Here is a 21,415-nt window from a genome sequence, read left to right as displayed (position 1 = left end):
GGCGGTCAAAGGGGAATGATTCCTTCCTTCGTCAGTTTCATCTTTCATCCTTTCTTTCCCCGACTTATTCAATTCATTTCATTAATGAAGAATCACAAAAAAGGGGGTGCAATTTAATTATAAAGCCCTTTGATATGCCTCCAGGTTGAAGAGGCCCAGGGCCTCGACTGCTCTAGTCTCCCCTATCTGTCTCTCCTTTCTCGTTCTCAAGATTCCTGTTTTTTTTATCTGGCCCACTTGTGTCTCTTGTTGTGTTTTTTCCACCCCACGCCATCATCCAAGGTTCGGCCCTCTACGTTTACGCGCTGGATCCGTCCGACCCCTCTTAGTGATGGCTATTACTTTTTTCTTTTACGCGAGAAAATAAGGAAATACAATCCGCCCCTCTCTTCCAGAATCAGAATCGAAAAAGAAAATTGGCCACTGTGGGACCAGACATTTTTTTCTTTTGCTCTAGTCTTATAATCTCGGGTCCAGGCACAAACGCGCGCGCGATCTCTTCTTCCGACCCGTCGTGCCTTCTTCCCCCCCCCTATCTGTTCATTTGTATATCCTCCCCCCCATGTCTCGATAACTTGAGCCTCCACTAAACACCACCACCACCACTTTTAAACTCCATCCAGTCTCAGAATACATCATTCCCCAGGTTGCTCGAGGAAATTACTTCTATCTCTATTCAGCACATCAGAACGGTGCCACTTTTGATTATCCTCCACTCGTTTCCCGCACAGCGGTGTCGCCATCATGTTCGAGGACTTCTCTTTCTCCTCTCCCTCCTCCACTCGGCCTCCCCGCTTGGCCTTGGACAGCGAAGAATATCAGCGCCTCACTCTCGACCATGACAGTGGATTAATCTCTCCCTTGTCCTCGCGCTGTCCGTCACCACGCTCGTCAACGCAGCGCTTCCCCCGGACCCTATCTCGCTCGCGATCCTCCTACTCCCGGGGCCAGGCTCAAGCGCCCACCTCCGTCCCTTTCTCCGCATACGAGAAGCGCTTTTCCATCAGCACCCTCACCAAGAAACTTCACGAGCACACGCTCCAAAACCAGTCCGGCACTGCGGGCGCAATCCCCAGCGATGACCGCTTCCCCGATGCGCCCATCTCCCCCACCTCCCCCTCCGATCCCCATTTCAGTAGCAACAATCCCAAACTCTTCCCCGGCTACGTCCTGACACCCCCCGACACGGATCTCGACGATGATTCCCACACATCCGGCTCTCTATCGCCGACGTTTCCCCCGTCTTCCTCCTCTCCATACCTGAACCCGACCTCCGCCCCCGCCGCCTCAGACAGCTACAACTCCCCGACCGACACGACCCCAATGGATCTCAACGCAGACGACCAGGAACACAACTATACGACCATGCGCGCGCAGCGCCAACACATCTCGCGCCTGCAGTACTGCAACCCCACCGACCTCGAGGCTATCCGCCTGGCCCTGATCTCCGAGGATGAGGCCCTGCGCACCGCCGTCTCGCACAGCTACTCCACCTGTGAAGACGACTGGCACCCCAGCTCGCTCCCGCCGCAGTCGTCCCCGCGCCGACGCGCCCTGACGGCGTCGCGGGGCAGTCGGTTCCGCCCGGTCACGGAATCGATCTCCTCCACTTCCTCCGTCCCATCATCCTCGTCGCTGGCGGAATACACGCGTTCCCGGAGAAAGAGCAGCGTCAGCGCGCTGCAGTCATCCCATCGGATCGAGAAGAGCTATCAGCTCGGCTCCACCCGCGATCTGCAGAAGAAGAGCGAGCAGGGGCTGCGACGAAAGAGTCTCGTCAGTGCGGCGCTGGCTTCGATGGTTGAATAAGGTCGTGCTTGTCTCCTGTCTTCCCGAGAACCAAGGTGTATCTCTTTTTTTGGGGTATATATGTCCAGCATCCTTGAGCCAGGTGCATACCATTCATCGCTTCGATACCTGCTTCGACTCTTCCCTATTCTCCATCCCTCTTTTTTTTTTCATTCTTCTTCACTTCTCTTTTCTGAATCACTTTTTTGTACTATATCCGGGTGTGCGCTCTTCATCTTCATCTCTGTTCCTATTGCCATCTATCTTCTTTCAGGGTTTGGAATTGCTTGTGCATTGTGTGCATATCGAAAGAAAGATACCCAGACTGTCTGCTTGTTTGCCTTGGACGTTCTATTCTTTTGTTTGTTTTTTGTCTCTTGGTGCATTCATATTGGTGCGACCCTCTTAACTCGGTTATAGGGCACTTACTTTATATATCTTTAATCGCACATCTTCATACATAAAAATTCACACACCACTGCGCCGTCTTCGCTTTCCAAAGTAGTAGCTAATATATAGCACGTGAACCATCTTAAAAGGTACACACCGTGCTGGCAAACACAACCTCTATTTGATATATGCCCTTGTCAATGAGAAAAACAATGCTGGGTCCTGTCAAAGGCCCTAATCTAAACGGACAGGCAGGGGTAGGCTAATGGCCCAATTCGCTCAAAGTGATATAGAACACACAGACAATCCTTGCTCAGAGAAAACCATGACGGCATGCGCTCGCGCATGTGACCGGGAGTATCAAATGCCAAATAGGAAACAACGCTAGGCACAGAAAACTAGGGAGGAGGGCCGAATGAATAAGAATGGGTAGAAATTCACTGCCGCTTTCGCTGGAGCATGTTATATAGTCGCTTCAAGGGTTTAAGAGGCCCACTGCTCCCCGGTTTGACGTTCTTCTTACGACGGTCGGTTATTTTGGTGATACCGCTTTGGATGCGGATCTCCTGCTGCTCAGGCAAGGCCAGATGGGAGATGAATGGGGATGGGCAGAGATAATGTGGAGAGGTTGGATTGGAATGGAGTGGGTGAGGGTGACCCTGACTCTGGTCGACCCCATGGGGTCCGTACCAAAGATTAAGATCATAGTAGGCCGCCGCTGGACCGGGTAAGGAGGTCGGATGGCTATCGCTTAGGGAGTAAGGGGAAGGGGTGGGCAGTGGGAATTGTACGTGAGACCGACAATCGCCATCTTCCCGGATCGGGGAGCCCGGCTCCCCAAGGTCACTCTCGTCAGTCCAGGCCCGTGGTCTGAGCGGCGCCGGTCGCTTACGCGTGCAACCGGGCGAGCGCGAGTAATTCGAGGCCATGTCGTCGGCGTCCTCGCGTTCCAGACGCTCCGATATCGACGGCATGGGAAGATGCGGCGAGTCGCCAACTAATTCGTGGTGAACTTGCTGGGAATCCTGCTCCGAGGACGGGTCTGCGTGGTCATCCCCAGGTTGGCTTTCAGGCCTAGGGTCCACTTCCGTCTCATTAATCACCTCGATGTACGACTCGCGATGATGGCCGCTGGATGCCCGAAGAGAATAGGCATCGACATCTTCGATGAAAGACACGATCCGGGCAAAGTTCAGCGACTCGTGCGGATTAATGATCTCGAATGACGTGCCGTGATCAACAATGGTCGCTGTGGTTTTCTTCATGCTCCATAGGATGGAGTCGGAGCGGGTCCTAGTGTGCCTGCGGGTGAAACATTCCGGATCTGTGCCTGGCTCGGGATAGCTCTCGAGTCTGTCCCGGAATGTATCCTGATCGCATACCTACGTCAGTTGGGAATGCAAGGCTTTGTCAGGGCCTTACTTACCAGAAGCCTGTGCGGATTCTCTCTGGGAAAAGTCGCGCTCAACGGCGCGCTCAACGGCGCAGTCGTAGCAACATTTGGTGACACTGGACAACTTGTTAGCCAGTCTGGCACGCTACCAGATGAGCAATTGTGGGGTGTCGTCTACTTACGGTCAAACCCGTGCGGCATGTCCGGATCTTGCTCGCTCCGCGCGCTCGGGGAGTAGGACGGCGACAATGGCGGCGGACTTGACGCTGGAGACGACATGGAGAAGGGAGTGCTCAGAGGAACAGAATCGAGCTGGGCCTGGTTCAAATGCAGAGCGGCGTTTTTCCGTCTGAGGAGTTTTCCGTCCTGGCCATCGATGAAAGGATCGCTGTCTGACACTAGTTTGCGGTAATTGTGTAGTGACAGGTTTCCCGCGTATCCTGCTGGGTATATGGCGGGGTTTGAGGCGAGTAACTGCAATGGGTCAGAGGCTGGCGATGTCGACATATAGTGTATAGTATCCGGGTGGTGCGAAGATCCATGGTAGGGAGAGCCGACGTCGAGGGCCATCGCCATGGTAGATCGGAGGCTCGTGCCTTGATCTAGGCCGGGATCAAGCGAGGGCAAGTATAGGAGATGAATGGGAAAGAAGCACAATTGCCCGGGACATGAGAGGATAAGAAGATGTGAACTCAGAGCTGTTGACTGCTGGCATTGAGGAAGTGCAGATCTTCTCAATCGGTTGACATCACCAATCGGTGCAATTGAGACGATAACAGGACAAGACACCAACACCTACACCAACAACAACAAATGCTGTCCTTCGGAATGAGCGGAGTATCAACAAGCACCGCGGATCGAAGCGAGACAGAATGTCTCAAGATGAACCGATAACGGTTCGCGATCAAGCAGTGTCACGGTTGCACGAGAATAGTGCCGGAGAGTGATCTAGATCGGATATGCGGGCAGACAGCAAGTCACTCCTGCTTCTCACCAGCCCATCAGCATATTGCACTACCTATCAGCACCTGAATGGTCTAATAAAAGATGAAGAAAAGGACAGAGTTGCAGAGGTTCTGATGAAAAGAATGGCAAGAGCGAGTGGAGATAGATGAGATGTGAAGAAGGAAGAATAGAGGAGAGAGAAAAAAAAAGAAAGGAAGGAAGAAGCAGCTTGCTTGCTTGCTTGCTGCTGCTGCTGCTTCTGCTGCTGCTTCTCTGCAGCCGTGCAAAGACGATCACTTAATGGGATCTTTTCATGGCCAGGTCAAACTGCAGGTTGTGAGGTGCATGGGACCAACGACCAATGGATGCAGGATCTAAAGATACTTACTTCGGTTGCGGCGTCATCTGCCAATCCCACTTGGGCAGCAACCGTACTTGCCAGTACCTAGTACTGTACTGAGTAGGTACCTCCCGGGTACATCAGACCACCACCGAATTCCTATGAGACAGCAAAGTCATTTCCGAGTATTCATTCATCCCCTTTCATTCCCAGGTCAATCGTCGCTCAATCTTGACTGAGACACAGAGTCCGGGGAATTCTCATTTGCCCACGCAGCGCAGGCCTCATCCTCTGCCAACCGCCAATGATCGGGGAGAGTGTGACTGGTTTCATGTCGCCTACAAATTCTATACATCCAATCACACACATCAGATGTGGCTGTGGCAATCCACTGCAGTGAATGGCAATGACCTGTCTCTTTGCTTTGCTTTGCTTTGCTTTATGCTGACCGTCTCTTCGGCCTTGAATCTTAATCTCTCCGTCAGAAGAACTCCTCGCACACAAGCCAAGACTAACAACATGGAGTATTTACGAGGTTGTAACTAACTGTACTCCGTACCTTACTATCCATGATGTACACCACCACGACCACACCTGTCCCCAATCTTCGTCTCTAATTCCAAAAGGCTCTCAAACCCACCACCATAAGACTTGAACCGCACCTCAATCGCACACCAATTCAACTGACCTTAACTCAGTACCTTTCCCAATTCCATCCTCGCCACATTCCACAAAACTCCGCTTTCTTCCAACTCAACGATTAGCGAGTCCTACCTATCTACCTACCTACCTACTCGTAACCTTCCAAGGCGTTCCGCACAACTATGCCTATACACGAACACGCACATATCCCCCGTACATACTAAACAAAAACCATCCGCGCCCCATCCACTCAACCCCATCTCATCCCATAGCACGCCCAAGGAATCCCCAAAGTCGAGTGAGTGAATGAGCATCTCTCATTCCGACAAAGCAGGCAGTCAGGCAGCCAGCCAGCCAGCCAGCTGAATCGGAGAGATCTATCTGCCTGCCTAAAGAGTTTAATTCAGTTTCAGGAATGAATGTTATCAGCTCCCGTGACGAACTTCTCCCCCCCCCGGCACAATCCACGGAAGTACCACACTGATGGTACATATCTACTGCACTGTACATACGGGGGTGTGGATTGCCTCCATTCCTCCTTCGTCTACTTGGACGATCGTGACTATGTGCCCGCCCACATGCCCATCTTCTTGCATATCCGGATCATGTCTGCATCCCCCCGCTCCTCCACCACGACCTAAACCCTTTCCACCCCAATGGTGAACAGTGAACAGGGAACAGGAACAAGGACTTCAGGCACGGAGCCCAAGGGACTGGCTGGGAGGGAGTTTCGTGCCTTAGTATAAAGGTAAATGTAAGCTCTGTGCACGGCTATGGCGTGGCCGGTGTTCATTCGCTGCTTTTCTCGCGCCAACCCATTCCCGCTGCGTAGGATGGTGACTACCTTATAGTATGGTACATGTACATGCTCACTCTTCGAAGATGAACGGCTATTGCAGGACCTTACGTACGTAAAGCCATGTAACGTTAAATCAAGGTAAGTAGTTTCCTGTACAGCCATTCTTATCAATCGGAGGAAGAGAAAGCAAAAGGACCAAAGTGTGTCCCCTAAATAGCTTCGCATTTCTGCAACCAGTCTACCAGTCCTTCGGCACCCCAAAAAATTGTAGCCAATTTCAATGGAAATAATAACAACGAAGGGAAAAAAAGAAAGAGAGGAGAAAGAGAGAGAGAAAAAAAAAAAGGAGATCCTAACACCGTCTCATGCTTCTTCTTCGATCCACGGAAAGCAAATATTTGACATGAAGAAGGAGGACAGAAAGCTAAATTGGAGTATCATGTGTCATGACCGTCATAAGGGAAAGGGAAAAAAAAACAAAACCAAAATATGAGGACAAATCCTTGCAACCGCGTCTAAAGCTCCGGGTACAACCTGCCTACAGCTCATCAAGATCCTGCCACTAGTGGTCGTGTTGAGATTATATGTACTAGTTGCAGCTGCTTTCAGGTATGACCTGAGTATTGAAGAGGGAAAAAGAGACATGCTCGAATAGTGGAACTCTGGCTGCCGTGCGATCGTGGTATCAAGCATCCAAGATATCAATCAACTCGTCGGAATATCACGTGAAAGTCGTTTCAATGGCGTTTGTATTTCTGCAAAGGTGGTGGGTCAGCAAAGACAGTCCAAGATGTCCAGTAATCAAGTCCAAACCTACGTCTTCCATCTTGCGGCGATTGCTAGGATCGAGGGTGTTGCCGGCACCTAGCAAGGTCTGTCCCACAGCCTTGGTCACACCGATCGCAGGACGGAGAATAACCGTCGGCGCACGCTTCATCACTGCTTTGGCAGCAGCCTTGGCACTTCCGCTCTCCAGCACCTCGCCAGGAACCGCGACAATGGCATCCCGTGCCGTCAACAGATCACGCTCTAATCCTCTGAATCCGCCTCGGAGACCCTGAGCAACTCCGAGTGGTTGGTCGGCATACAGCGAGATCTTCTTGGCATCTTCGTCGTCACCGAAATCGTCTTCTTGGCCCGCAGTCGGTGCATTAGGGCTGGACAACAGATCCTCGGCACCTTGCAACACTGTTTGAGTTCCAATCGCAAGCTTGGCGCCCAGTTTGATGAGTTCATGAGAGGTGGTCTTAGCAAACGCCAAGGCGCCTTTCTGGATACTCCGAACAATACGGCCGTCCTTCTTGTATTCGCGCATGGGCACCATAACCAAGTCCTTCACGCCTCCACCCACGTTAACCAGTGACCTGATAGGGGCCAGACCAGCCAGAACCCCTGGTAGCTGATTACTCTTGATATCGGGCATCCAGATGTCATTGAGTGTCTGGCCCAACTTATCGAAACCAGAAACGCCGTAAATGATGACATGCCGCATCACCATATCTGCGCCGTCCAGCACAAAGAAGTTCATGAACTCGGTAGTACGACCCGATCGAAGACCAGCATAATCCACCCGCTTGGGCTTGAAGTCTAGTTTCACTGGCACAGCATTGATTTCAGCTCGTTGCAGGAAGGGGACTTCGCTTGGAGCGGTCGGCGTCGGTGCAGTATCATCCCTGAACTCAAAGAATCGGCAAATGAAGTCCAAAGCGTCCTGGTCAACGTGCAATCGGAGAGGAAGCAAGGTCGCCTTGAGCACAATCTCAGAAGCAGCAAGTTCGGGCACAGGCCGGACCGTCAAGATCTCGAGATGCAACATGCTCGTTCCGCTCTCCTTTTCGCCGGCTTCATGCATATAGGTTGCGAATTTCTTCCATGTCGAGGTAGGTACATGGTCGAAAATTTCCACATCGTCCACCCGAACATCCAAGGAGCTTTGTGTTTCATCCAGGCCAGGCGGAAACACGACCAGATCTGCGCAAATCCCTTTCAGCTCAAAGGTCATTTTGTGGTACTTGCTTCGGGACAACCGTAGTTTCTTTCCCCGTAACGAAGGCGATTGACTTTGTCGCACAGTCGCTCCAGTGACAGTTGTAGTGGTCGCATAGCTTCCTGTTTCACTGACAAGGTCATCGATGTTGCGATTGATATCGTTGCGAATCTCTCGAGGATCTTTGTTAGCGGGAATCCCAATGTAAATTGAGTTGAAAAGGCAGTCTCCGATAACGGATTCCTCTTCCTCATCAAAGCTAGGGGAAGCTCGACTGCCGGTGCGGGCACGGCGCTCGGTGGCCTTTCTTTCAACCTCTTTTACCGCCTTCGAGATCGTATCCCTTGTTCGTTGCCAGTCATAGCCATCAAACAGATTCCAAATGACATGAGCGTCACGTACTCTCACTCTCAAGGGACTCTTTTGGAGCTTCGAGTCGTCTGAGAGGCCATATGTATTCTGCGTTGAATCCCACCTATGCGCTGTGCCCCCAACAGCAGACTTCTGCGCGAAGTGGTCGTCACGAAAGTCAAGATCAGAGACGCTTGCCGAGACATGATACTGCGAGTGGAAACTGTCAAGCAGCTCGCTCGAGCCCGTTGCCAAGCCGGCCCCAGGCAGAGAACTCTGTTCGGAGCCTACGCTCACATATTCGATCTCATCATCCAATATTTCCCCCGTGTCTTGTGTCTGTTCCAAAGAATCAGGGCCGGTGGCAGTAGCATCTTCCAATTGGTCAGTCACAAAGGCGTCCCCAGTGAAAGATGCTAGCATGTCTTGGATTGGAAGAACCTCGGTTCGATATTTCGTAACCACGCTTGGGGGAGTGGGCGGCTGCAGCCCATTTAAGATACTGATAAGAGTCTGCGTGGAATCAGCGCAGGTTTCCAGGATGAGCAAGTCGTCTTTGAGCTCCACATCAAGAGACTTCTCCCCGTCTTCACTCAGGCGCACAATCTTCACAGTAGCTGTGGCCGAAGATACAGTGCAAATAGAAACATAGCCCTTGTCAATGAAGGTCTGGATCTGGGCGCTTTGGGGAGAGTTCAGGTTTCGTTGGTGCAGATTATTTGCAAGATCCACGTTATTGACATCGTCAATGACCAAGATTGACGCTTTACGAAGGTCCAAAATGGCCTCTGAGGAGACAACATCATGCATGGTACCAGAGAATTTAGCGTTCGTGAGGACAATGAGACCTTTCGCAGGAGTGCCGCGAGGATTGAGGCCCAGAACACAGTCTCGAAGATTAACCGTCAATTTCGAAGGTTTCGTGGGAGTGTCCTGGCTTGACCCCTGATTTGGCGCTTCCAGTTGCGCTGGCTGAAACTCAGGAAGATTGGCGATTGAGTTTGCCATGTTCGCAGCGACATCGCCAGTTGTCAGCTCATCTCCAAGCCCAAGGAATGCGATGACGGAAGGAAGCGAGTATTCTGCACGGAGACCATGTAGCTTGACCTTGATCGTAGGATCCATCTCATCCGCAATGAAACGGACCATGAGGACCGGCATTGTTGTGTCATTTGAGAAGTATCCCTCTGCTCCAGGAAGTGCATCGCCGATGAGCTCCTCATCTTCGTTCCTCGCAACTTGTATGTGACCGATTTGAGCAGCCACAAGGGACGGAAGACTGATGTATGCTGCTTCGGCATCCTGGAGCCTAGCTCGAACGACGCCTACCTTTCCACCAAGGTATGTTTGAACCTCAAACTCACGCAGTAAGATCAGAGTCAGAACTCCGGGTCGACCGTCTTCAGGCAAGTATTTGGCCACATTCGACAGTCGACTTATCTCGTCCGCAAGCTGCATAAGAGATTCCAAATCAGCGGTTCGAGATACGACGGCCTGCGTCCGGCCAACGGTGACACGGAGAACAGATCCCTGATTACGCTGGCGGAATAGCGTGTCCAGCATGATATCGTCATCTTCATCATATTTATCTTTCGAAGGCGTGATCAACGCGAGAAGCCGATCCAAGTCACGCTCTTTTGGAGCGAATAGGAACTCAAATCTGATATCATTCAAACTCACAGAAGCGGGCGCCTCGCGGTTAAATTCGAGAGGCCATGGCCCGCTAAGTTTCGCCTTGTCAATCTGGATTCCCAATCCCTCGGATCTACTGACAAGCTTTACTGCCGTTGTTCTGAGCTTGATGTAGTGACTTTCCCCGATGATGTTCAGCGCAATGCCACCAATTCGAGCATTCACCTTGACTGGTACTGTTCCAGGTGACTGTGCAGTCGCCGGGGGAGGGCCGCTTTCAAAGTGCACTCCGCGAGGACGCTTCGGTGTGTCCTTGCTCGGTCCCTTGCTCGAAGAACTAGATGAAATGGAGCTTCCAAGTTCCAAAATGGTGCTCAGACCACCTACCCACCCTATGGCCTCTTCCAGGCGCTGGATGTTGAGATTAAGTTGTAAGGGAAGCGTCAAGAGCTCAACCGTTGTCGCTTTCGAAGTCATCCGAACCTTCAATGAGATGTCACCTTGGCTTGATGAAGTGACATCCCTAGTGGATTCGCGCATTTTGAGTTCTTCGCTGAAAGAAATCAGTTCCTCATGTGCGAATCCCACCATGAACTTGGCCACATCCAGGTGTAGCGTAGTAGTATCACTGTTCACAGCGAAATTAGCATTGAAGCCCGAGACCACCGCTTGGAGCAGAATCTCTTCCTGATTCTGGGCAATGAACGCCGAGTCATTGTCAGGAGGATATGCGTGCCCTGGGACGTGGTCGACGAATTTGATCGCGAAGCTATCAAGGGAGACTCGAAAGACCTGCGCTACCTGTGATTCCTGTGGCGGACGATGCTCTCGTGTCGTGTCACCAGCCGGACCAGCGAAGGTACTAAGGATTCTTTGTCCGACCTTGACAACAAGCCAACCGATTGCGATGTCAAATTGAATTTCTGCAGACAATACCTCCAAACCAATGTGATCTCCCAATTTATGTTCATGCTGATTCACATCTTTGGCATCATTAAGAGGAGGAACAGCCGTGTTCGAATCACCACGAGATCGCATCAACGAGTTTAATAAGCTGTCCTCGGCTAGAGAGTCCTGCAGGTTAACTGCCGATTCTTTCAAGTTGCCATTCATGGCATGTCGATGTGGTCTTGTGGATTCGGCCTCATTATCCCCCTGGTTAGAATCGATAGATGGAATCGAAATCTGGATCCTATCAATACTGAAAAACTTCCTCGCGACGTCAGCTGACTTATGTTCTTCAGTTGAGACCCGAACCGACGGTCTCTCTTTAGGATCAAACTGAGAGTCATTGTCTGGTTGCTGCTGCTCAGTTGACTGTGATTGAGATAGATCTGGCTCAGACTGAGGTGTGAGTTTCGGTGTTGATACAGAAGTCCCGTCATGGTCGTCGTGCTCATGTCCACCCTCTGAGCTACCCGAAATTGCGTTCTTTGCAACGGACTCCCTCATGACCTGAGATTCAGAGGAATCCCAAGCACCGGGCATGTTCGGCATGAAGCTTCGCGATGTAGAACCATGACTAATGGCACTCATGTACATGCTTTGTGCCTCGTCGTGAGAGAAGAGCCGAGATTCACTGAGATCGCCTTGATGGAAAGACCCAGATGTTGAGCTCGAACTGTCGGTCTCCGAAGGTGGCGCGGATGTAGGTAGTGAGGGCTGAAGATGTGGGAATGACTCAGGAGTTTGATCATGTTCCGTGATGAGGGCAGGTAGAGTGGATCGCGTTTGGGGCGCGCTAGGATCTGGAGAACGCGCAAGCTCATGTACTCCTGGCATTTGTGGCCTCGGTGCAAGAATCATGGCACTTGGTGTGTCGTGAGCTGGTTCTGTTGTCCCAGGTGCGGGTAACTGTAGCGGCCGCGGAACAAGCCCACTGCTTGCAGCCAAATGACTAGTTCCTATTGGCAGGTTTTCCAGTGCATCTAATTCGTCGTCTTGAATCTGAGAGTTGATAACAGAATCAAGGTAGGCAGGGTTGTCCAGCAGCTTGTCATCATCAGCGAAGTCTTGCGATTCCTCCAAGTAACCATAACTCCGGGTCTCTCCCTCTTCCGTGTCGGCATCTGAAAACCTCCCATCATAGGTGTACACGGATCCTTCCAATTCGGGCGCACTTCGGTCAAACCGTTGAGAATCCACAAGCCCAGTCGATGGCTCAAGTATAGTTGATCTGGTCATTTCGAGAGTGGAGCTCCCCGAGGAGGGTCCAGGGGCAGGGGAAGAGACTCGGCTCGGAGGCTGACTTGTCATCGCCTGGACAAGGGTCGAGGGGGAGGCAGGAGCGGCGAATCGTGCGTAGTTGGCGAAGACAACTGGCTCCGATATCAACGCAACACTAATGTCAGAGAGCGAGATCAATCGTCTTCCTTTATGCGATCGATCTCCATCTGTGACAGGAGGCGCGGAGACGGCGTCTACCTCCACTTGACCAACTCTCAGCAATGCAGTAATCAGATCGGGCCTATCCTCTGGCTGCCTCTTAATAGACCCATCTTGCTTCATCTCCACATCGACTCGCACGGATATGTCATCCACCTGAACCTGCAGGCGATCTACAACACCTTTGAGAAATGCGGCAACAAAGCTGGGCAAGGACACAGTCTCGTTGCCGAGACCCAGTTCCTCTTCATCATCGCTGATCGACACCGATGTGCGATGCAGAACCTGGGACCTAGAGGAGATGGCCGCTTGTAATTCATCCTTTTCCTCCTTGGGTTCAGCTTCGAGGAACGACTGTGCGAGATCGGCAGGGTTGGGAATGAATGCGTCCGGGCTAGAGGTGTGGGGTGAGTCAGGGGCCCTGTCCCCTTGCCCAGAAGGACATGCTTCCTGCGAGAGTAGTCTCAGATGTACATTGATGCCGCTGGCTTGACATATTATACCGCTACTGTAGATGTCCGCGGGGACGGTGATCTTCAGGTATCGGACACGGGCGCTTAGGAGCTTGCTTGAGGCAGGAAGATGTAGTAGGGCAGCTAGTTTCTAAACGAAGTTGGGAAAAAGAAAAGGTTAGTGGAAATGAGCGATGAAGAATGTCAAATGTCGGATTTGAGAATTTGAGACACAGGCGGATCGGAGCAGTTGGACGGCCGTTTGAAAGACCGTTACACTTACATCGAGCCTCAAGCCGATATCCCGCAGTTCGACGGTACTGCGTTGTCCCCATCGAATCCCTAGACTATCCAAGTCCAGAGCCTCAGTATCGACTAGCTCCAGTCGAGATAAAGCATAACGGAGCAATCGCTTCTGGAAAAAGGAAGGCAAGAAGTAGGCCATTTTCGGGCGGAGGGAGCCGGCGGGGGGCTCATTTGAGGATCACAACAGTCATCTGAGCAAAAACAGAACAAGGCAATAGGAAGGGGGAAGGGAAAGGGGGATGGGTGAAAGATGCCTGGGGCTCAAGAAGAAGCAAGCAGCCGTAAGGCAGCAGGAAGCAGGCAGCAGGGAGCAGGGAGCAGAAAGTAAGAAGCAAAAGGACCACAACAGCAGTAGCAGCGGCACGAGCACGTAAGTTCGGGAAATGATGCGGATTGCTTCGAGGCCGGGAGAATGACGTTCGGGGGGAAATGGGGCGGAAGAGACGCTAAGTCCCGTTGGTAGGTGGAGTGACTGGAGCCAGTCACTTGAGTTGGAGTACGGAGTAGAGGAGAAGGAAAGATAAGGATGGATTGTGGATGATCGACCGCAATCGATAGTCAGGCGGAGAAGCTTGGGCTAGCCAACAAACTAACCCAAACCACATACATCATGACAACTCACACCTACGTTGGTTTATTTTCTTGTTGTTCTTGAAGATGATGATACATTTAAATGTATGAGGTTTTAAAGTCCAGAGGGGAAATTTATGACTACCACAGCCACTGAACTGCGGCAATAGTGAATCTCAAGGCATGACAAAACCCACAATTCAGTCGGTCGTTGCCTGAGGTTGGAATTCCCAACTGGTCATCAGAAGCTTTAATGATTATTATCGAGTCCAGCTAGGAGGTTGACCGCAGAACACAACTTCGAAACTCAGGCACCGGCCAACACAGGCCTCGAGGCTCTAAATTTGTCAGGAAAGTGATGGTCCATGTTTAAAGGATGTACTCCGTACTGTCATAGAGAGTGTAGATAGTGGATCCCTGCATATCGCCACGGCAAGGGGCCAGCATATAGATCATCATCATCATCATCATCATCAACAACAACTGTTTGGTCTATGTCTACACAGCAAAACCACAGCCCTGTTCTGCCGCAACTCCTCCTGCTGAAAAGACACTAAAATATCTAATTGTAGTTTCAATTTATCGGGCTATAGACCAACCGAGGATGAATCTAACGGTCCAAGTAATCCTAGGGACCGTTTCCGCTGTACGTGCATATTTAGCAATTACACGCGAATGTCACGTCCAATGGAGGAAGACCCTGACTCTCTTGAATAAATCCTGCAACTGATACGCCCAATCGCTGACATACTACTGAATCAAAAGGTCTTCCCGCGGCTTCCAAATCTTCTAATCTAGTCGCCCCTCTAACTATTGTGTCAGTTTCATAGCAAACAGGCACGTATTATTTACATCTCCAGCTCGCGCGTCGACCTTAAAGATCCAAATACCACTTCTTAAGAACATTGGAAGAAACTGGAATCTGTAGAACCTCGCTGTAGTCGCTACTGGGCATGTAGTCAACCTTAATCCCATACTTATTACGGAATGTGAGGTGGGCTAGATTATTAAAGGATGTAGTCTCTAATGGTCCTGTAGTAGAGTCTTTTTTGTCGTAACTACTATCCAGATAGACAGCAGAGGCGCTTGTTTTGAAGGTTGCATTAATCAGACCCTCCTTAGGAAGTGCCAGCTCCTTCTTCTTGGATTCAGGTAGACAACCGCGTAGGGAGGCGAAGAAGACACGGTCACTATCATCCGGCTATCAATATGATGTTTCAGCTGTGGTAGAAGATCTTAGAGGGCGGAATGGGAAAGTGAAGCTCCCAGCTGAGCTGAGCACTAGCAATCTTACAAAAAAGCCCGGTCCTGGCGCGCCTCCTATGTTTGTATCAATGATCCTGGCAGGCTCGGCCCGGCGGGGTGGAGCGCTTCTACCAGGGGCATTAGATGAAATGGTTCCAGGCCCTAGATCTGTGCAGGGGCATATATCCTTTCATCAACTAGATACGCAAATTGCCATGGACACCTAAACAAGCTAGTTGCAACTTGGAATCCACCCCATTGCCCCTAACTATCATTGACTATGCTAGCCCACCAACTATCAATCCTTCTTCCAGTCTACTGTCAGCAGCACCTAGCAAGTCAACCCCACTCACACCATACTTCATGACCTCCTTCAGCCGCCTACCAGACGAGCTCCTTCTGCTCGTGGCCCAGCAGTTGGCCACTCAACCAGACATCTACCATCTAGCCCAAGTCAACGCGCGCTGCTACCGAGCACTACATAGCCATCTCTGCGCCCATAACGTCCAGCACCACGGAAGCACGGCCTTACTCTGGGCCGCACAGAAGGGAAACCTCCCAGTTATAGCCAAGCTACTAGCCGCCGGCGCCAACATCGTCACGAAGAGATCCGGGAGGACAGCGTCGGCCAGAAATGAATCTTCTTCCCTCCCGAGAATAGCAGCGCAGGGAAGCCACACCGCGGCTCTCCAGCTCATGCTCGAAGAGAACCGGCCGAACCAAGCCGCCAGCCTAGATCAACTGCGGACGCTCCTCCACCGGGCCATCCGAGCCCACGACGGCCCGCTGGTTGATCTACTGGTGGGCCAGCGTCGTGCTCTGTTCGATTCGCGCACCTACAGGGACTGGCCGTCTCCGACGACACCAGACACGTGGCCCTCAGCGCTCAACGTGGCCCTCGAGGCCGAGCATTACACCATTGTGCCCCGCCTGGTGGAGCAGGGCGCAATCCCTGGCCCGTACCGTCGCCGGCCGTGTCCGATTGAGCAGCGATCTGTGGCGATCAGCTGCACCTCGTAAAGCTTTTCCTGCAGCAGGGCTGGATGCCGCACCGGGACCATGGCATATGCTATATCGCGGACACGAATAACATTGCCATGCTCCAGGTTCTGCTGGATTATGGCCTGGATCTCCGGCTCTATGGTACAGGCGCCGTTTGCGTGGCGATTTGGGTCGGTCACTATGATATGGTGAAGATGCTGCTTGATCACGGTGCTTCTACGAGGCTGGGGTGTATCTGGGAGAGCACGGATCGCAGCCCCCAGATGGATGGGTATACCCCGGTTGGTTTTGCTGTCAAGTGGAAGCGTCTGGAGATCCTGCGCCTGTTGCTTGACAGCGGGGCTCACGCGGACTGGACAGACTTCGATATGGCAAGGGAGCAGGGTTTCGAGGAGGCGGCGGACCTGCTTTTGGAGTTCGAGAAATCTGACCCGGAACCTTTGACTACTGTTTCTGAGGAGGCCGGGGGCCTGCTATTCGGAACTCCAATCGAGTTACTGGACCCAGATCTTGTTGTACCCGATCGTGTTGAACTTCTTGTTTTGGATGTGCCGGGTGGCGTGACTGATGCTTCCCAGATCTGGGAGGGGATGTCCAGGTATGTGCTCCGACCTGTGGAGGGGCAAAGGCCTCACCCGGCGGAAGGTACTAGGTAGTGCAGGTTGATAGTCAATCTAGAATCAACCATTTCATATAATAGCATTATGTGATACAATTGAGCAAGGAATATAATCGTGGCCCAATGATACAAGATTCATCGATTATCCATCACTGCCTTCCTCCGCAAATGTGACTGTAACCCACTCGCAAAACTGCTCAAACCTCGCCCACCATTCCTGCAAACGGCGGGCCTTGACCTTCTCACCCAGGATACCTTCCCCAATCTCAGAAAGCCATTCACCCGTCGGCTGATCGTCGTAGGAGCTCCACCGAATCGAGTTCTCCACCAGCATTGCCAGTCCTGCAAGATCGGCGTGGTCATCATCACCGAGAAGCACCCTCCAGATTACCTGTGTGAACCCTTCTGCACCACGCCCGTCGAAACCAGCAGACAGATGATTGCCACACAGAGCGACCGAAACACCCCGCGACAGCAGGGCCGGAAGAACGTGCTCGCTCCGGCTGAAGGTCGGATTGTGATTGTACTCGACCAAGATCTTCTTCTCCTTGACCGACTCGGTCAGCAACGGGTGCTTGTAGAGTGTCGATCCGTCGCAGATCCTCCGCGTCCCCAGCAGAATCGCATCGTACAAATCCTGGTCGGCACGCGCCCCGTCACGCGCCGACTCGCCAGCGTGGAAGAAGAAAGGGATCTCCAGTCCTGCGTCCATGCACTCTTTGCGGAACCAGAACAGTAGAGGCACGAGGTCCGACAGCGGCCTCGCTGTCCCCGAGATATCGAACCCACAGATAACCTCCGGGTAGTCATACTTTGCGAAGAGACAGGTTTGCATGTTCTCCATGATCTCCCTGTTCGACAATGAACGACTGGTAGTCCATATGATACGCGCTCCGTAGAAGTCGCGCCCTTCGTCCGTGCTCTGGAAACGCCGTAATTCTTGGTGAAACACATGGCACCATTCGCTTTGATCTGCGTCGGGCGCGTCGGTTCCTTCTCGTCGATAGACATGAGCGAAAGTATGCCTGAATTCGGCATAGTCGACCCCGTCCGCTGCCAGATGGGCGAAGACGTCTCTCAGGCAGGAACGCAGAATGGGCTCATAACTCAGCAGCGAGTCAATGATCTGTGCACCACGGCAAGCGTCGCTCGACTGCTCGTCTCCAAGGGTGCATCGCTTCTTTAGCCATTCGCGGAACCCGATCTCTCCGCCATCCGGGAAGGAAGAGACTGCCTGCTGAACAGGGATAAGTTCCAAAGCAACATAGGCAGCCGACCATATGGAGACACTGTGCTTCACGCTTTGTGTTGAAGATGAAGCATACTGAAAGGTGACGGGGGATTTGAGTCGCGCTTCCTCAGATGATAAAGGCTGAGGGCTAGAGATGTGCAGCCCCGCTGTGGTAAGAGCGATGTCGATTAGCTTATCCACGTTGATGAGGCCATGAATGGAGGCGTTCAGCAAGGACCCCTTTGGCATTCTCTGCGCGATCTTCCAAAGATCGGTTTTTCGAACCTGCTCCCAGTCCAGAGCCGGTAGTCCACAGGAAGGCGTAGAGGCTCGAGTCAACTCCCGACCGCGGATTTGGGACACAATCTTGCAAGCTCTAGCGGCGACTGGGGTCAGAGCTTTGCGGAGGTTGAAGTCTGAAACACACTCGTTAGTCGAGATCGATTTGGCCAGTGGTCGAAGTACTTGGGGGACTAACCATGTCGCTGTTTCTGCTCTTGCAGAATAAGCGAATCCCGTCCTTTCAAGTACTGTTGGATAAAAGGGTCTTCAACCTGAGGGATCCCTTCCTCTAGTTCCCACTCCTTGTCATCGGCGGCCATTGTTGATCAAGTCGAGGACATCAAATGGGAGCTTCTCGCACATCTGCTGAGCTCTTGAGTGCCTTAACTAAGGTTGGAAAGGATTCAGGAACTAGGCCGACTATTGGAACTGTTCGCAGCCAACGGAACCCATGAGGTCATAATCTCGATTGCCCCGCTCTCATGAGCGAGTCGGAGTTTAACCGTGATTGAGCTAGTAGTACTAGTGGTCACCATTCCAATCTGTTCCAGTTGCACAAGTTTAGGTTACCTTAGTTTAGACGGCATTGGCTGAGCCTTGCCTTACAGCACCATCCATCTTCTACTACAAGTCCCCGCGGAATGTTCAATGCTCGGCACTTCAGGCCCCGGGCCCGGGGCACCTCAGGGCTGCCGCATACGGCAAGTTACCGGTTCCGGAAGCCATCCACTAGAAATAGTAACCAAGTAAGATTACCTTGATATCGACGGTATGAGACAATCGAAAGCTCAAGAGATTACCTGATATCCCAAGATAACAAACCTGAACATAGGGCACCTCTGTACGTGTAAGGGGGTGCCCCATCCAAAGCATCTAGCCAGTAAAGTAAAGCAGACAAGATTCGCCGGGCGAGAGTGAAATATATGCTCCTTCTACCATAGAGAACTGTACTAACACATGTCCTACCTTAGAGAGGATGTATTGACCACCGTAAAAGTCTCTAACGAGAGGCTCCCCAAAGAATGGTATCACCCCCTGCAATTCCCTGCAAGCCCGAATCTCGACATGGGATTCATCTCCCATGTTCGAAGCTGATAGCCAGGTACAGTACATTGCAGATCGGGGCGTGCTGTCGGCAGCCGGCGCCCAGCTGGCCCGGGAATGTCCATCGCGTGGCATTTAGGGTGATGCTAACGTGGGCGATCACTGCCTTCGGCAGTGCAGCAATTGCAGGGATGTATGTTGATCACTTGTTGGAGTAATTGATTTGCCAGGACGAGGTAGAGTATTTTTGGGAACTTCAGTTTCCTCTAGCACCGGGGCTTGATTTGGTCTGATTTGAGTAGCTAAGATTTGAACTTGGCCTATCTATATTAGACTGGAGAGCTGGGTAGGGAGTAACACTCTGGATGGCTACTTGGATGTTGTTCGCTACTGTGTCAACTGCTAAGTTATTACTAGATCAAGAAAGGAACCATCTTCATCATGTCTTGCCGCTTTTTGATATTGCAGTTCTTGAGATTAAAGATACCTTCTTGTGAGTTGGAGCTCAGAGCTGCCTTGAGTGGGTAGCTTGTAGCTTTGTTCCAAGTATATCAAAAATGAATGAAATCCTTGCCTGACTACTTACTTCATGGCCGCTCATTTACACACATGCCTTGCAGCCAATTTAAGAATGACAGACAAGCTGAAGAATGGGCCCGAAGATCTCAAGCAGAACTAAAAAAGAAAGTAGGGTATTCGATTCCCGGGACCTATAGCCTTCCAATCCCCACACCGCTGGTCCATCCTCACCGAAGCAAAATAGCAAATTCGCGCCCTTCCCAAACGCATAAACTCCAGAAAACCCCCCGATGACAAGAAACAGGTGTACCCCGGGACCTGCAATGAAAGAGTCCCAGGAGAGACACTGTGCAGTGATCGCATCCTAAACGAAAGTACCCCAAACACAACCCCAGTTATGCAATGCAACCTGATTTTCCTCTTCTGTTTGCGGAACCGACCGCAACATCAAAACACATATTCTCCTGGACTCTTTACTCGATATCTTCAATGTCGCGATGACGGGCAAGAACGTGTCGTTTGTATTCTTCTTGGTTGGTATCCCAGAGCTCGGCGGCTTGGGCGTTGAGGGGGCTCGCGCTGTGGGTGCATTAGCATTGTGAAGGTCCTCGACCGGAACATCGGATGAATGGCATCATACTTGTTGGGCTCCCCGAGCAGACTCTGCAAACTGAGCAGTACACTCTGGACGTTGTACACAGCGCTCCATTTGTCTTTCAAGATATCAAGACAGATGCGGCCGGAGAAGTCGACGTTGGGGTGGTAGATGGGGGTCTTGAAGAGAACGGTAGGAGGAGCATAGGGGTAGTTACTGGGGAAGGCGAACGAGAGTCGGAAGGTCAGTCCTTCGTAGGGGGTTTCGGTTGGACCACTGATGGTGGCGGTCCAGGAGAGCAGGTTGCCGTCGGCGTCTGGGAAAGCGGAGATACCCGGAGAGGGGGAGAGCATGAGTTGCATCAGCTCAGCTTGAAGACTAGAAATCAGTCGGACGGTCAGTATCTGAGCGACTTCGGGGATGATCGACAAATGCGTCTCAGGATGCGGTGACGGACCGTTTGGTGACGCTCTGAGTGTCACTCCTTTGTGCTGAGGAGCCGAGCTTGGAGGTCTCATGAGCGTCAGGAGCGGAGTTCTGAGTGTCTTCCATGGTGTAGTCCATTGTGAAGGAGAGGGTCGAAGGGAAGGTGATGGGAAGGAGAGTCGAAAAGACGGGTAAGACTAGTGATGCAGAGAGAAGTTCCGGAAAAATGCCAGCTTTCGAGACTTAGCAGTAGCGAGGAACAAGAGATAATGAGGTAGGTTGCTGGTGGTGGAATGAGAGCGTAACCGAAAGCAGCGCGACAGTTGGCCGGAGGGGAAGCGGATTGACCCACCGCAAGAACCCCAGAATGATCGGAATCAGAACCTTGGACGAACGGAGAGCTGCAGCAAAAGTATGTATGTATGTCTGGCTTAGAGCAGTTTTGTAGATCCTTTCTTTGAAAATGGGAAAC

The 21,415-nt window shown here is 51.8% G+C and overlaps 7 protein-coding genes across 7 annotated transcripts; 2 read left to right on the top strand and 5 right to left on the bottom strand.

Moving 5' to 3' along the window:
- Positions 1-744: 744 nt before the first annotated feature.
- Positions 745-1,809, top strand: BO95DRAFT_430471 (uncharacterized protein; the record flags this gene model as incomplete). Its single annotated transcript, XM_025584960.1, has 1 exon — positions 745-1,809. One exon carries the CDS (start codon positions 745-747, stop codon positions 1,807-1,809), a length of 1,065 nt encoding a protein of 354 aa, XP_025443700.1.
- Positions 1,810-2,615: 806 nt separating this feature from the next.
- BO95DRAFT_430470 (oxidoreductase, short-chain dehydrogenase/reductase family) lies at positions 2,616-4,147 on the bottom strand (the record flags this gene model as incomplete). The annotated part of the gene is made up of 3 exons (XM_025584959.1): positions 2,616-3,560; positions 3,605-3,687; positions 3,754-4,147. 3 exons carry the CDS (start codon positions 4,145-4,147, stop codon positions 2,616-2,618), a joined length of 1,422 nt encoding a protein of 473 aa, XP_025443699.1.
- Positions 4,148-6,756: 2,609 nt separating this feature from the next.
- On the bottom strand, positions 6,757-13,834 carry atg2 (putative autophagy regulatory protein Atg2). Its single transcript, XM_025586155.1, has 2 exons — positions 13,388-13,834; positions 6,757-13,255 (listed from the first exon to the last, which is right to left on the bottom strand). Exons 1-2 carry the CDS (start codon positions 13,547-13,549, stop codon positions 7,019-7,021), a joined length of 6,399 nt encoding a protein of 2,132 aa, XP_025443698.1. The 5' UTR covers positions 13,550-13,834; the 3' UTR covers positions 6,757-7,018.
- A 1,086-nt stretch (positions 13,835-14,920) lies between these two features.
- BO95DRAFT_327858 (uncharacterized protein) lies at positions 14,921-15,169 on the bottom strand (the record flags this gene model as incomplete). Its single annotated transcript, XM_025581877.1, has 1 exon — positions 14,921-15,169. A coding segment is annotated over one exon (249 nt), but the record flags the coding sequence as incomplete, so codon positions are not given.
- Positions 15,170-15,588: 419 nt separating this feature from the next.
- Positions 15,589-16,883, top strand: BO95DRAFT_480957 (ankyrin; the record flags this gene model as incomplete). Its single annotated transcript, XM_025590179.1, has 2 exons — positions 15,589-16,158; positions 16,248-16,883. The coding sequence occupies 2 exons, from the start codon at positions 15,589-15,591 to the stop codon at positions 16,881-16,883; spliced, it is 1,206 nt and encodes a 401-aa protein (XP_025443696.1).
- A 35-nt stretch (positions 16,884-16,918) lies between these two features.
- On the bottom strand, positions 16,919-18,808 carry BO95DRAFT_441308 (putative CECR1 family adenosine deaminase). Its single transcript, XM_025586154.1, has one exon. The coding sequence runs from the start codon at positions 18,324-18,326 to the stop codon at positions 16,989-16,991; it is 1,338 nt and encodes a 445-aa protein (XP_025443695.1). The 5' UTR covers positions 18,327-18,808; the 3' UTR covers positions 16,919-16,988.
- A 1,497-nt stretch (positions 18,809-20,305) lies between these two features.
- BO95DRAFT_85583 (putative ubiquitin conjugating enzyme (UbcK)) lies at positions 20,306-21,308 on the bottom strand. Its single transcript, XM_025592279.1, has 3 exons — positions 20,975-21,308; positions 20,563-20,895; positions 20,306-20,501 (listed from the first exon to the last, which is right to left on the bottom strand). Exons 1-3 carry the CDS (start codon positions 21,079-21,081, stop codon positions 20,396-20,398), a joined length of 546 nt encoding a protein of 181 aa, XP_025443694.1. The 5' UTR covers positions 21,082-21,308; the 3' UTR covers positions 20,306-20,395.
- Between the last annotated feature and the right edge of the window lie 107 nt (positions 21,309-21,415).

Source organism: Aspergillus brunneoviolaceus (assembly GCF_003184695.1).
Source record: "Aspergillus brunneoviolaceus CBS 621.78 unplaced genomic scaffold BO95scaffold_22, whole genome shotgun sequence".
Lineage (NCBI taxonomy): Eukaryota > Fungi > Ascomycota > Eurotiomycetes > Eurotiales > Aspergillaceae > Aspergillus > Aspergillus brunneoviolaceus.
The sequence above is the reverse complement of the archived record's forward strand: the minus strand, read 5'-3'. Positions and strand labels throughout refer to the sequence as shown.

What these genes read in the sequence shown, in the direction of transcription:
- atg2 (XM_025586155.1), bottom strand. Translation starts at nt 13,549, where the DNA reads ATGGCCTACTTCTTGCCTTCCTTTTTCCAGAAGCGATTGCTCCGTTAT. An exon ending in ATATCGGCTTGAGGCTCGAT is followed by an intron (nt 13,256 to 13,387) that starts GTAAGTGTAACG and finishes AACTTCGTTTAG; the next exon opens with AAACTAGCTGCCCTACTACA.
- BO95DRAFT_441308 (XM_025586154.1), bottom strand. Translation starts at nt 18,326, where the DNA reads ATGCCAAAGGGGTCCTTGCTGAACGCCTCCATTCATGGCCTCATCAAC.
- BO95DRAFT_85583 (XM_025592279.1), bottom strand. Translation starts at nt 21,081, where the DNA reads ATGGACTACACCATGGAAGACACTCAGAACTCCGCTCCTGACGCTCAT. An exon ending in ACTCAGAGCGTCACCAAACG is followed by an intron (nt 20,896 to 20,974) that starts GTCCGTCACCGC and finishes ACTGATTTCTAG; the next exon opens with TCTTCAAGCTGAGCTGATGC. An exon ending in CTGCTCGGGGAGCCCAACAA is followed by an intron (nt 20,502 to 20,562) that starts GTATGATGCCAT and finishes ATGCACCCACAG; the next exon opens with CGCGAGCCCCCTCAACGCCC.